Below are 13,359 nucleotides of genomic sequence, written 5' to 3' on the forward strand. Positions count from 1 at the left end.
TGTGTGATGGATGTCCTCCCCTGGGTGGGATGGGTGGGTTTACAGAGGGCCATGTGTTACTGGGTTAATCATGTATTTACCCTCTTAAAATAAAGAACATTTTATTGTATTGTATTGTATTGTAATGTGTTTTCTGTATTAAAATCTTTTTTCAGATGCTTTGTTAGGTATCGTACGCAGTCGATTCGCACCCAAATTCAATTGATTCTTAAATACTTAGTTTGTCGGTTTGTATCCAACTTGCTAGTAGATTTATTTCCGTCCCAACGTGCAGTGATGATCAAGACCCGCGATTTGTCACAAAATAATGGTCCATAATAATGGTCCATAATAATGGTCCATAATAATGTTCCATAATAATGGTCCATAATAATGGCCCATAATAATGGTACGAATGGTCCACGCTAGGTACTAATTGATTGAGAACGAAACTTCCGTAGGTACGAAAGGACTAACAACCTTTCTTTGTTATATCCTGTTGTTAGTTTTATTGAAACTAAAAGTGTATAGAGCTCTGAAGAGTTCCTTTCAATATGGACTTACTGATCAATGGTAATCACCGGCCTATTTAATCAGTCAGAAACAAAAGCTTGTGCACGGTCAGGTAACTCTCAACATAAATCAAACGCAGCATTGTTATTTGCATTTTTCAGAGACCAGTTATTATATATCGTCTAAGGGAGGGATGGGAGGGTCGTAGGATTTTGTATTTTTAGGGAGGGGGGTCAGTCGTCAGCTATATTAAGGGGTTATTACAGAAAAATGACTTTCAATTAATACCAATGAGGGGGATCAGGTGAATTTTATTATGATATGATTAAAAATTAAGGGAGGGATGGGAGGGTCGAAGGATTTTGTATTTTTAGGGAGGGGGGGTCAGTCGTCAGCTATATTAAGGGGTTATTACAGAAAAATGACTTTCAATTAATACCAATGAGGGGGATCAGATGAATTTTATTATGATATGATTAAAATCTTCCAACCCCTCAACCCTACCCCCCCTCCTCCCGCCCTCCGCGCCCAGGTGATACCCAGTCACGTCTGATAGATTTGGAGTAGTAGTTCCATTCAACCGAACATGTTTTCCGGCAAGCACTCGAACCGGCGAAAGGGAGAGGGAAATAGAATAGTTTCAATCAAGTGAAAAAAAGAAAAGTTGGTTCCTTAAAAAAGTGAGAATAAGACAGCAGATTGAATGTTTTACACCCTTTATTACATTCATTTTCTTTTGGAGATTATGGCAGAAAATTGAATGTTTTACACTTTACACCCTTCAACGCATTCATTTTATTTTGGAAATATTTTAGGGAATAGGGCAGCTGATATGCCGGCTGATAGTGTCTATGGCTGAGAGAGTTTGGGTCCGAGAAGTGAACAGCTTCCCGAGAAGCTAAGCTTCGAGAACAAACGAGAAATTTGTCCTAATATCAATAATATCATTCACATCAAGCAAAATTTTAGAAGTAGAAAGAACAATTTTAAGCAACGAGACAGCTTGATTTTAACCCGATTTTTCAGAACTAGAATCACAAAAATGTACGGCACACAGTATCGAGATATTTGGATTGAGAGGGTCAGGCCCAAGCAAAAAGTTATATATTATAACACTCCAAATTGAATAAATAGGCCTATATGTTTGGAAAATAAAAAAATAAAAATAAAAAAATTCAAAGCATAAAGTTGGCGACGAGCTGTCGGTAGTTATCACACTGTCTGTACAAAAAAGATCAAAATCTCTTTCCAATTTGCGAAAGCAGCCGAAAAACGGTCAAGTTTCCTTCAATCAGTCCTTTAACGGTGTAAGGAATGTTGTGTTTGGAACAAAAGCGCCTCAAAATCTTCGATGCAAGAGGTAAACTGTGACGAGGTAAAGTAGGCCATATATGATGTTCTACCTGGTATGCCAGACCACCGCTGAACCACGTGTTAAAGACCGTGGGCGTGATATTGCAGGTGGAGTGAACTTGAAGGCGGACGAAATCAGTGTCATTCATTTCCTCGCTTGTGAACATCTCCATTGCATAATGACCGACGGTGAAAATAATAGCGAGAAAAATCCCACCGAGTGACTGACATGTCAGTTGGAAAACAATTCTTGAGGTGGCCGTTTCTAGGAGTGACGTGATGAATGCCACCGAAAGGTAATGGATAGCCATTGTAGAAATCTCGGCGATTTTCATACGCAAACCACCTACATATTTATGCACAGGCTCCAGTTGAAAGAGGAGTGACTGCAGCAGCCATGATATACGAGCAGCTGCATTCAGCGGCAGATAGAAGAACTTTTGATACCTGACCATAAACTTTGGAAGGTCCTTAAGATCTTCTGTGTCGCCTTCGATGATCTTCTCTGACCACAACAGGAATGGCATCGTCATAATATCTGGGTCTCCTCCGGCTTGGGTGTGCACCACGTTAGTGGATGCGTGATGGTGATTGTGCTTGGCCTTCCACCAAGAGGTTGAAAAGCCTTGCCATATGTTGCCAAAGAAAAGGCCACCTAAGTTGTTGTAGCTGCGGTTGGTGAATACCTGATGATGGAGGAAGTCATGAGCCAGGAAGGCACTCTGCTGCCAGAAGAGAGCCATAAGAACACCGCCTATGATTGCACCAGCAAATCCATTGAGTACTAAAATTGCAGCCACTGCAGCAGCCAATATGGCAGCATTGGAGGCAATCTTGAATGCGTAATACAACTTTGAGGATTCAAATGCACGAGCCTTCATCAGCTCCGACTTCATTGCTATGATATCCTGTCTGTACTCTGTCTCCTTTTGGGAATCTGAGGGAGTTATGCGTGAATCCTTCACCAGGTCACCAATGTAAAACCGAGGTAACCATTTGTGCGCTGAGGCAGGATGGAATGCGCCGAACACATCGGTGGCATCTTGGCCCGCGTGCGTGAAAATGATGGTACCTCCTGGATGCTCTACACCAAAACTGGAAACATCGTAAACTCTGTCCTTGATCGCTATCCAGGTCTGGCAGCCGTTAGTTCCATTGTGTTCTTTTAACTCCGTCTCAGTGATGAACCTTCCATTACTCTGTGGTGCCTTTGTGATTGCACCTTTTCGTTGGACGGTGTTAGGTGCCATGACGTGGAGCTTGAATAAAGTGAAAAGGAATGGAAATTGTTTGTGAGGACTTAAACAAAAACAGTATGGAAAAAGGGAAAGTAGAAGGACGTATTTCAGCATTTTTGGGTGTTTCTTAACGGTGAGGTCACCTTTTTGTATGTATTGCGGACTTAATAGAGCCTGGTGTGCACTTGTAGTTGCACCTGGGATTTCCAAGTCTGAAAGTCTACAACTTAATCTGTTCGGCATTAAAAAAACAAGCAAACAAACAAACAAACAAAAACAAACAAAAACAAACAAAAAACAAAACAAAACAAAACAAAAAAACAAACATAAAATTCGACGTTTTATTTAGAGTTTTCAATTTATTTCGCCAAAAAAACTCAGAGCTGAATTGTAAAGACGTTTTAGAGCTCTATGATAAATACCAGAAAAGCAGGATTTTTGAAGGCAAGAGCTTTTTCACGTTGGATTTACCTACTTCTACATAACATTGTACATTGGCCTTTAAACTGAAAAAAATCCGTTTATTTTATATGTATAGGATCAGCTGACTGTTACACGCAATTTGATTGGTTCTTACGATCTTTTGGAAGACAGACGCGCAGATGACGTCACCATCAACAAAAGTTTACTTTGTCATTATAAAAAAAGCAAAAAAAAAAACAAAAAAAAAAAACCAAATAGATTCCATGTCAGTAGCCGTCCGTGGGTCTTTACAGTAATAGCTCACAAAGACGTTAAAATGCGGTTAGAATATTAATAACACACTGAGCTTCGCCTCGTCTGCCACTTTTTATCTTTCACTGCATTTCTATATCATCAGCGAGCTGCGGCATAAGATCAATTTGTTAGAGGGAAAAGTAGCTTACGGGCAATCTAAATTGGCGAGTTATGCGAGCAAACGTCGCCGAGTTCGTACTATTTGTCTGTAATTGCTTTGCTGTCATTGAGCAGTAACGCTTCAATGGTTTGCCGTGGCTGCTTATTGAGTTAATTTTGATAAATATCGCGTTTAGCATGCTCGAATAAAGTTCAACAATCGAGTGGAACTATGCGGAGAAAGCTAGCGTGAGCTTGACTTTCTTAGTGACAGCACTCGCTAATCAAAGTTCAGACGGATGTTTTGAAAGAATAGTGAACCAATGTAACACGCTAATCTCCTGTCCTTTCTTCTACCTTTTTACTTTCCAAAGAAGTGATCCTGTTGCGTGTCTGTCTCCCAAGGTACTCCATCTGCCCCGTATATTTTATCAGTGCGCTTTGTAGCGGAACTGAGCTATGTCTACTATGCTAATCATGTCGTATTCTGACGTAGCCAGTCAACGAGCCACTCAACCATAAAAAGAAACGATTTCAACATATCTCTTGACATTTACAGTTTATGACTTTCCCGATAATCCCAAGAATTAAGTACGAATACGTCCCGTCAAATTTAAAAGGAAAAGAATCTTTACTGATCGTTGTAATTATGGAATTTTTCTCAGACGAAACGAACTTCGTCCGTTGTCAGTATCAAACTAACCGTCACATTTTAGAAGAAAACTTCGATATAAAGTTTTAAAAAACAATTACGTGTTTTCAGAGTGATTAACTGTCACCCTTTGCGGATATCTCAATAAGTACTCACCTTGGAAGACTAAGAGAGGCTGTTAAGCGGTAAAAATGACGAACGCCGGCCTCGGATTTATGTAATCTTTATGCTGATGTTGATAGGTGACAATGCATTGGGCTATTGACGCAGTATAAGACGGTACTTCAGCTAACCGTATTTCATGAATAGCGATGAAGGATACGTGCTTATTGACTAACAGAAGGGCCCGGATGGGAAGGCATTTGGTACAAGGAAATGACAAACGCACGAACTTTGCGCAGTTCCCGTTCGCTTTGAAATTTGTCCAAGTGTACAAAGGTCACCAAGAGAACGCTAGAAAGGCTCACTTCTTATTATTTGGAATGCAAATCTATGCAGGTTAACGCAAGAGTGGGCACTAAAATATCACAATAAAATATTACTTGTAATTGTTTTAAATAATCAAATAAATGTTGAATAACAAAAGATACTAGATGCGCCTTCATAGCGCCTGTATCAGCTAAACATATTGTGTTTTAAAAACATCCGGATGAACCTTGCGTACTGCACGTAGAGCCCGTGCTCTGTGAAGTACATTCAAGGTCCTAACAAAGCAATTCTTTGCCGCAAAATAGTTAGGACAGGGAGACTTTGAAAAACGCTGACGTTTTATATTCAAGCATATCACGTTAGCTCTTTAACTCCCAAGATCAGATTGCAAATTCTCCCCTCTAGCTGCTACGCATATTCTTGTAAATTGACAAACCAGAGGCAATGCACCAGGTTCTATTCTGTTTCTGTCGTTCAAGCGGGCCACCATCATCGTGCCCAACAAATTGATCGACAGGTATCTACGAAAGCTTTTCATTCAACTTATTTGTTCTAGTATTTCTCGCCACCATAAAAAAATACGTAAATTGAAGCTTCCCCTTAGGGGCTTTTCAGCCACAGTGCATACTAACTAAGTGTTAGTTTATGCATATGAACACATACAACCCGCGATTCCTCCATTCCGGGCTCTAATGAAACGTCAGCTTTGAAGAAACGTCAGCTTTGAAGAAACGTCAGCTTTGAGGAAACGTCAGCTTTGAAGAAACGTCAGCTTTGAGGAAACGTCAGCTTTGAAGAAACGTCAGCTTTGAAGAAACGTCAGCTTTGAAGAAACGTCAGCTTTGAGGAAACGTCAGCTTTGAAGAACCGTCAGCTTTGAAGAAACGTCAGCTTTGAAGAAACGTCAGCTTTGAAGAAACGTCAGCTTTGAAACTCTCTACGGTGGCCACTTTACATTAGTTGCAAATTAAACTCAGTTCAGTAAAACCATGATTACCGTGTTATACTCCTCCACTGACGCAGTACCACAGTTTATTGAGAAACTTTCTCCTTTTATTCATTTGATCTTGAATAGTTGTGAAACCTCTGTATCGGATCTATTAGGGTTTTGATGACTGGGATGTGAAAAGTTATCCATTTGGTGATGATTGCGCATCCAGTTTTCGGTTCTCATCAACTTTTTTTTCTTTTTTCGGTTTTGTGGTTTTTGGAAGATGTTTTTTTTTCCTACGGTTTTGCGATTTCTAATAGACCCCAATGATGCCTCCATCCTAAAGAGGTTCTATGATTCTTTCATTTGAAACGGAGCGCAAGTATGAGAAAAGAATAGATCATCAGAAAACCGTCTTATGACAAATATCAAGAGACAAACTTCGTTAACAAGAACCGTCAGCCAAGTCAAATGCCGGGGATAAATGTAAAGAAACGGGAGGCAGCGTGGTCGAGTGGTCAGCGTGTCGGACTCGCAATCCGTCGTTCTCGGGTTCAAGTCCCGCTCTGAGCACTCCCTGGATTTGTTTCACGGTAGCTCCGAGTTCAATTCCTCGGCCATGCTTGTAAATAGCCGACTGGTTTGCCTCCGGCCAGTTGGGATTCTTAACAATATTATGTTCAATTTGAATTATTTGTTTACAGCCCACAAGGTAAACTACTGGGTTACCAGTAATTGCGTTAGCTACTAAAGTTAATATAAATTTTAAACAAGGAGGTGTTTGGGAGTAAAAAAAAAAACCTTCACTACTCATCTGATCACCTGATTAAACATGATATTCATTAATAGCTAATTGCTAGTTTGATCAATGTGACTCCAATTCACGTAGCATGTTACTATTACGCCGTATTTAGACTCGAACGTTTTATCGAGGTACCAGAGTTTACATACCAAGGTAAACATTTTCAGTGTGTAAACGCCAACTGATCCAGTATAAATACAAAACGAATGTAACCAACTGTTTACCTAGTTTAAAGCTCAAATGTAAACACAACAATGTAGCTGTCTAATTATGTGTGCAATTTGGAATGTTTATCTTCGTGAAGGACCCGGCGCACAGTTTTTGAAAATTTTCAGAATAGCTTAACATTGTTGTTATGATCTATGGATCGCTATGGTTTAAGTACCTTCCTTGCTTGAGCCCTGTCCTTTTCAAATATGTCCCCCATTAAGATTAGGGTTAGTAAGCCAACTGTTAATGCGCCTCTTTAATCGGTAACTGAAAAATTTCCATGTCAGTTCAAAATTTGTTGAAACTTTTTGACAAGTAGTAGACACAGGAAATGTTATATAATTAACTGTAATTAAATCAACATACGTGTCAGTTGAAGCTGTAGATAATCAGCGTTCATGAATGTTCAAATGTTCCTAAGGAAGTTAACTTTTAAAAACTTCCTCTCTCCTAACCTTGACTCTTTCGAGTTATTCTATACGATATTGTACAAAGGTCATGCATTATTTTACATTTCACGGTTTCCGCAATAAAACGAATTTACGACTTAATTCGCCACGGGGATTATTCAACCAAAATTCGCTGAGCCTTAGGCGAACAATTGTTTTTAATAACTGTTGCTTCAATCGCACGAAACAAAACCATCACGAACTGCTCTGTTTGCTTTGTGATTAAGATGTCTTCCGGAAATCTGAAATCTAAGTTCTGAGTTGAGGGTTGTAAAACAGACAGGCCAGGCACGTTACCACAGAGGCACGTCGCAAAGCCGCAAGTCAAAGTATCCCACAAACACTTCAAACAAAAGCTCTAAGGGGCCGACCATTTAAAGGGAAAGTACGGTCTAGAAAAATTTTATCTCAATTGAAAGACTTTTTCCTCAGGAGTTCGAAAATAACTGCCATTTTGTCTAGTTTGCTTTGTATTAGCCACAAGAGCGCTTCGAAGTTACCCATTTTTACAACTTTCGTGGTCAGAAAAACGCCATCTTTGATTTACGTCATTGTGACGTGGCAATAGTCAAACTGTGCATCATACGTAAATAGTCAAACTTTGTTCGGCACTTCGGCCTTGTTGACTAGTTTGACCTATTGTGGAAACAATTTCTAATACTCCCAATAGTGGAAATGAGGTGAACTGTCCTGTTAACATGTTGAATGTAAAAATACATACTAAAATTCAAAAGGAAAAGGTGTAAGCCTCTACAAGCTACAGGAAAGTAAAATATTAAATAAAAGTTAGCCAAATTAATGCCAAATTATACCAAATTAATTTTGGCAACTTAGTTTTTGTAATCAATTTTGTCAGTGTTTACGCATACGAAGAATGATCTTCAAGTCTAGCATTTCTAACTGGTTGCCTGCCAACTGGGGCTGATCTTAGTTCCAGATGGCTCGTGTTCCGTCCATACACCGAAGCTGGGTTCCTGTAACTGCAAAAATAGTTCGTCTCATCCCGAGGTAGCAGTATAAAATGAATCCGTAGCGGGCACTGCGGTCTTCTTTAGCAAAGTAACTATCACTCCACAGCTAGGATTTGTTTGAAGAAAAAACCTTTGCCTTTCAAATTGAGTCGGTGTCCTAGTACATTTAATTCTTATTAGGAGCATACATTCTCGTTTTCCGTAGGTTTCTCTTGACAGTTGCCGCAAGAGAACCACTCGCGATTTCCAAGACGTGAGGGACTGAGCGGGTCGACGTTTCTTCTTGAAATTCATTTTCTTGACTTTCTCTCTGTCTTTCTCCCAAACAGAAGTATCTCCTTCCCCTGAAGACGAGCCATGTTTCGTTTGAAACATAAATGGATGTACTACATCCCCTCAGATTAAAATCTAAGTCGAGAATTCAATAGGTGGCGCCCCCATTGCCGTTGTTTTCCTTGTTTACATCCGCTTCAGCAAGCAATGTAATTTAGCATGTTTGCCCATTGCTACGTCATAACAAAGATGGCGGATTTCAATTTGAAAATGCCGATTTTTGGAACGTAATTGTTCGCAACTAAAACGCTTTTAGCCCAAATGAATAGCCAGTTAGGAGAATTCAAGAAAGGAACTTTTGATCTAAGCAAACTTTTTCTAGACCGTACTTTCCCTTTAAATCTTGAGGGGGGGGGGTGGGTGGGTGGGTGATTTTGAAAAAAAAGTTTTCTGCAAGCGCTTGTCGGAAGAAAAAAATTGCATGCAGCCCAAATGTAACAAAAGAAAAAAGACATTTAGAACGGAAAAAAAATATCCTGCACAGCAGATTGCTAGGAAAAAAATTTCTTGATGACCAGAAATCACCCACCCCCCCCTCAAAAGTTAAATGGTCGGCCCCAAATGCAGGACGTGACACTCAAAGTGAAATCTTAGTCGCTTTCCCGCGCTCCTTCTCCTTGCAAAGTTCACGGATATTCCTGTCCTCAATGGAATATCGCTGGCCTAGAATAATAAAAAAAGTTGCAAATGAATATGTAGAGTCGCGAATTAGTTGTTAGCGGTACAGGTTGTTTTTCAAATTCTCAGAGGAGTTGAACTAACATTTCAAAGTCATCAGTGACCAGTCATCCGGCTTCAATGGTTAGTAACGTATGCAAACATTCAGCGGAAGACATTTTCATTTAGCGCTCAATAGCTAATTTTTTTCTATAGATATTTTTTAATCCGGATGTTGTCCTTCTGAAGTATTTTTCTAAACAAAGAAAAAAAAAAGAAAGAAAGAAATAAAAACGTGTAGGGATGACAATGTCATCTATCTTTCATTGTGTTTTTAAAATATCTGTGTCTTTGCATTGGGTGCTAACAAATTATCTGTAGTTCATAATTCAGTACCTCATGTTGGAGAGAGTGATCCTGTTTGACGTACCTTGCCTGGTCTAAGGTCAATGTGTCTGTTGCCTTTTAAATCATGAGAGGAAAGAGAATTTTAACTGTTTATATTATCTTGTTGGAGGTGAGTAACATTTCTCCCAATACTTAAAAGAACAAAGATCAGAAGGGATAATTTTAATTTCTTTTATTTTTTTGACAGCCAGAAACAAGACGCATTCTTTAAGGTCAACGCTGCCACAACTTTTTTTAAGCCCGCTAATGACCCCAATCGTCTTTTTGCATTTTGGACAGTTATTACTACAAAGATCAACTCAATGAAAGAGTCCTAGTCAAGTAGCTTGCCGTTGGACGAAGAATTACGAACTGGTTCACAAGGCACAAGAGCAATAGAATAGTTATTTCACATTTGTGTTCAGTGCTAACTGGATCGACTTGAATGGTAACGGCTAGAAGCCAGAGTACAGGGTATTTCAGCTTCCGCGTCGTTTGTTAAATGATATCTCAACATCCTCTACATGTGTGCGGGTTTAGACTTCTACTGTTCATAGAGAGCCTTTTGAAACTCTGAGGTAATGCGGTGGAATTTACAGGCGCGTGGCGTTGTCGTTTTTCCAAGTACGCAAAAGTACATAGGATCTAGAAGCCTAAGTAAACCGAGCGAAAAATACTGCGTTCTTTATTTCTTGTTCGAAATACCTAAACCCAGGTAGTTGTGTGAATACAAGCAACGAACAAAGCGTCTTGCCCTTATTTTGAGCAAACTTGGCGCAACCCCAACGGCAAGAGTGACTACATGACCTTGTTTTTCCCGCCATTTTTTCACGTTTGCCGGTTGCGCTTTCCGTTTCTATTTGAAAGTAATAGAGAGATTAAGCACCACGTATTTTTTTCCGCGAACGGCAGAGAGGGTCACGTGACCTGACATTTCCCGCGTTTACCGTTTGCCGGTCGCCGTTTCTACTCGAGGACGACATTTTTCACGTCTGTAGGGAACGCGAAAACGTGAGTATTTGCAGCCAATTTTTACCGACTATTTCTACATTTTTGATCGCTTTCTTTTATAGCTAAGCTTCGTTTATCATCTTACTTCGATATGGACTGCTTGTAAAGCTAATAGAGTTCAAATTCAAGCGAAAATACATTACTTCTTTGTATCCATTATTTCTAGCCGCAGTGAATGGAGAACGAGAACATTTGTTCTGCCGTGACGTCGGGAAGCTTAAACAGACGAACATCGCGGACGGAACGGCGAACGACAAACGGCTAGCCGAAGTTCAGCGTTCGCCGTTTTCGCGGTGCTTAATCTAACTACCTAATCTGTTTCGCGTTTGCCGTATATGTAAGATTTAGCTTACTTTTTCTCTCACAGAGTAGAAGTTATTGCCGGATAAAGAACCGAAACTATTCTATATAAATCTTGTATTATTATTGCTATTATTATTATTATTATTATTCCTTGTAAGTCATACAAAGGCGCTTAAATCGCAACTAAGAATGTTATGATTTTGGTTTTATTAACTGAGTTGATAATGTAAACTGGCCATCGTAAAGAGTTACAAAGCTGACGTTTCGAGCTTTAGCCCTTCGTCAGAGCGAACGAGGTCGTGACATTTCCGGAAATCTCCTTTAACTAGACTTAGGTTTCTTGGAAATGATATCGTCCCAGTCTGGAAAATACAGCTCCTTCATTCGCTGGGCGTGTTTTTGAAGATTCTGGGCCTTAGACTTGGTGAGCTCTGCAAAGGGACTTTGTGGACATTCCAAAGTTGCTCCGCAGACGAAAGCGAATACTGCAACGTCAGCAAGACAAGGCTTTTCACCAAATAGGAATTTCTTCTGCCCCAGAATTTCTGACACAGCAAGAAGATCCCTCTCTGCTATTCCATAGACCTCCTGCTCAGAGTGTCGACCAATTCCGTGCGACCATAAATCTTTCTTGACCTTTCTCTTAATCATATAGTATACAAGATATTTGATCGGCATGATGAGATGACCAAACAATATTTCGCGTGCTCTTTCGGCAAAGCTGGGAGTAAAGAATCGGTAGTACACAAGGGTCCTGTAAATAAACCACAAATCACAGGGTCGCACAGGTACGGCTATGGTGGCTATGTACGGGTGAGGGATAGACAAGTGATCTTCCTTGGAATTTCAGAGCAAAAAAAACCTTGCAATGAGTAAAACCGTGTTATTGGGAGAGATCAGGATAATTTTCGAGGTGGTAGGATATAAGCAAAGGTTATCAGTTAAAATTACCTAGTTTCCCTGAAAGCACAAAATAAATATTGGCAGTTATCATGGGCGTACCTCTGATAGTTCTAGGGCTTTACGTGACACGTGACCTTCACTTTGCAATGAAAAAGTGCGCCTAACGCTAACAGCGTATCATCTACATTTCTCCCCAATTCCCGTTGGTGTGATCATTTTTGCTCGTAGGGTATCCTAGAGGGGGAAGAAAAGCAGCCACCGCTGGAGTCCTGGAACCTCGACCTTGTTTAACTAATACAACACGAAGTGTATTGAAAATTCCCATTTTAACCTGTTACACTGGTGTTCATACAAGCAGAGTTTGTTCACCCTTAAAGAACTTCTCAAGGTGGTGATCTTTTCCTTTATTCTCCTGACCTTAATGTTTGATTTAGGGGTGATATGGTAAGGAGAAATTAGATGCTAGTCTCTATCGGTGGCCAAGGCGTTCTAAAAGAGAAACCCTTTCCAAGAGGCAGAATTGTAAAATTGTTCGAGATTCACCAAACATATCAGACACTTTGAGTAAATTACGATCAATTAAGGAATCCTCTTCCCCTCCCCCCTTGTTCGGGAAGAGTAAGTGGGGAGGGGTTAGGAACAATTCAGGCGGTATAACGTAGAAAACTCCTACACAGTTTATCAATAAAGACCTTGTTTTGAAGAATGAAACGATTAAACTTGATCCTGACCCGACAATTTTAAAATGGCATCTGCGAATCAACGAAGCGTATCGCTGCAAGCGTATTTTCTAAAATACACTTGTTATTTTATTTCGAGCTTTTAGGGACTCTCAGTAATTTCAAAGCACAAAATACAATAGCCACTTGAAATTGTAGTTCAATATTCACTCACCAGTAAGTATTTTCCTCCAGCATTGTTCGAACAGTGCGAGCGATTGCTTTTTCATTTGCATTCAAATGAGAATCGATGTCCACTTTGAACTCTTTCTTTAGGAACTGAATACAGAAATTAGAATCTGCTATTTCTTGCCCGTTGAATTCAATCCAAGGTATTTTCCCTTTTTTAGAGAATTTCAAACCGTATTCATTTTCGTACGGGATCTTTGTCATGCGAAGGAAAGTTTCCAACTTCAAACATGGCGGAGAGGCCGACACACATAACTCGGTAGGAGCAAACTGGTGAAGAACTACCGTTCCAGGTTTGGCAGATCTCTTCCTTTTTTTCCCTTGAAACGTCTTCGCGATGATATAAACGAAAAGAACGACGACAGCAGTGATACCGAGGTACTGTGACACCTGCATCTTTTTGAGTGCAAGATGTATGCGGGAATATTGATTGATAGCGCTCCGTTGCGGGATTGTCACGCAAGCGTGATTTTAACCCCAAATTTTGCATATGCCGAGTCATGATCGCATCAAG

The 13,359-nt window shown here is 40.0% G+C and overlaps 2 protein-coding genes across 4 annotated transcripts; both read right to left on the reverse strand.

Annotated features, from left to right (window-relative positions):
• Positions 1 to 1,191: 1,191 nt before the first annotated feature.
• Positions 1,192 to 8,809, reverse strand: LOC111333863 (uncharacterized). Of its 3 annotated transcripts, none has more exons than XM_088749838.1 (2): positions 7,099 to 8,809; positions 1,192 to 3,104 (listed from the first exon to the last, which is right to left on the reverse strand). In XM_088749838.1, exons 1-2 carry the CDS (start codon positions 7,138 to 7,140, stop codon positions 1,728 to 1,730), a joined length of 1,419 nt encoding a protein of 472 aa, XP_088605964.1. In that variant the 5' UTR covers positions 7,141 to 8,809; the 3' UTR covers positions 1,192 to 1,727. The 3 variants fall into 3 exon arrangements, with proteins under 3 accessions (XP_088605964.1, XP_022795230.1, XP_022795229.1); XM_022939495.2 differs by lacking the exon at positions 7,099 to 8,809 and adding an exon at positions 4,708 to 4,994; XM_022939494.2 differs by lacking the exon at positions 7,099 to 8,809 and adding an exon at positions 4,257 to 4,617.
• A 2,415-nt stretch (positions 8,810 to 11,224) lies between these two features.
• LOC111333871 (failed axon connections homolog) lies at positions 11,225 to 13,315 on the reverse strand. Its single transcript, XM_022939504.2, has 2 exons — positions 12,832 to 13,315; positions 11,225 to 11,788 (listed from the first exon to the last, which is right to left on the reverse strand). The coding sequence occupies exons 1-2, from the start codon at positions 13,239 to 13,241 to the stop codon at positions 11,356 to 11,358; spliced, it is 843 nt and encodes a 280-aa protein (XP_022795239.2). The 5' UTR covers positions 13,242 to 13,315; the 3' UTR covers positions 11,225 to 11,355.
• Between the last annotated feature and the right edge of the window lie 44 nt (positions 13,316 to 13,359).

Source organism: Stylophora pistillata, chromosome 2 (genome assembly GCF_964205215.1).
Source record: "Stylophora pistillata chromosome 2, jaStyPist1.2, whole genome shotgun sequence".
NCBI classification, from domain to species: domain Eukaryota; kingdom Metazoa; phylum Cnidaria; class Anthozoa; order Scleractinia; family Pocilloporidae; genus Stylophora; species Stylophora pistillata.

Excerpts from the sequence above, each read along its gene's own strand:
- LOC111333863 (XM_022939494.2), bottom strand. The coding sequence starts at position 4,313 with ATGGAGTACCTTGGGAGACAGACACGCAACAGGATCACTTCTTTGGAA. Across the intron at positions 3,105-4,256 it reads CTTCTTTGGAAAGTAAAAAG|CTCCACGTCATGGCACCTAA; the intron begins GTAGAAGAAAGG and ends ACTTTATTCAAG.
- LOC111333871 (XM_022939504.2), bottom strand. The coding sequence starts at position 13,241 with ATGCAGGTGTCACAGTACCTCGGTATCACTGCTGTCGTCGTTCTTTTC. Across the intron at positions 11,789-12,831 it reads CTGGAGGAAAATACTTACTG|GACCCTTGTGTACTACCGAT; the intron begins GTGAGTGAATAT and ends GTTTATTTACAG.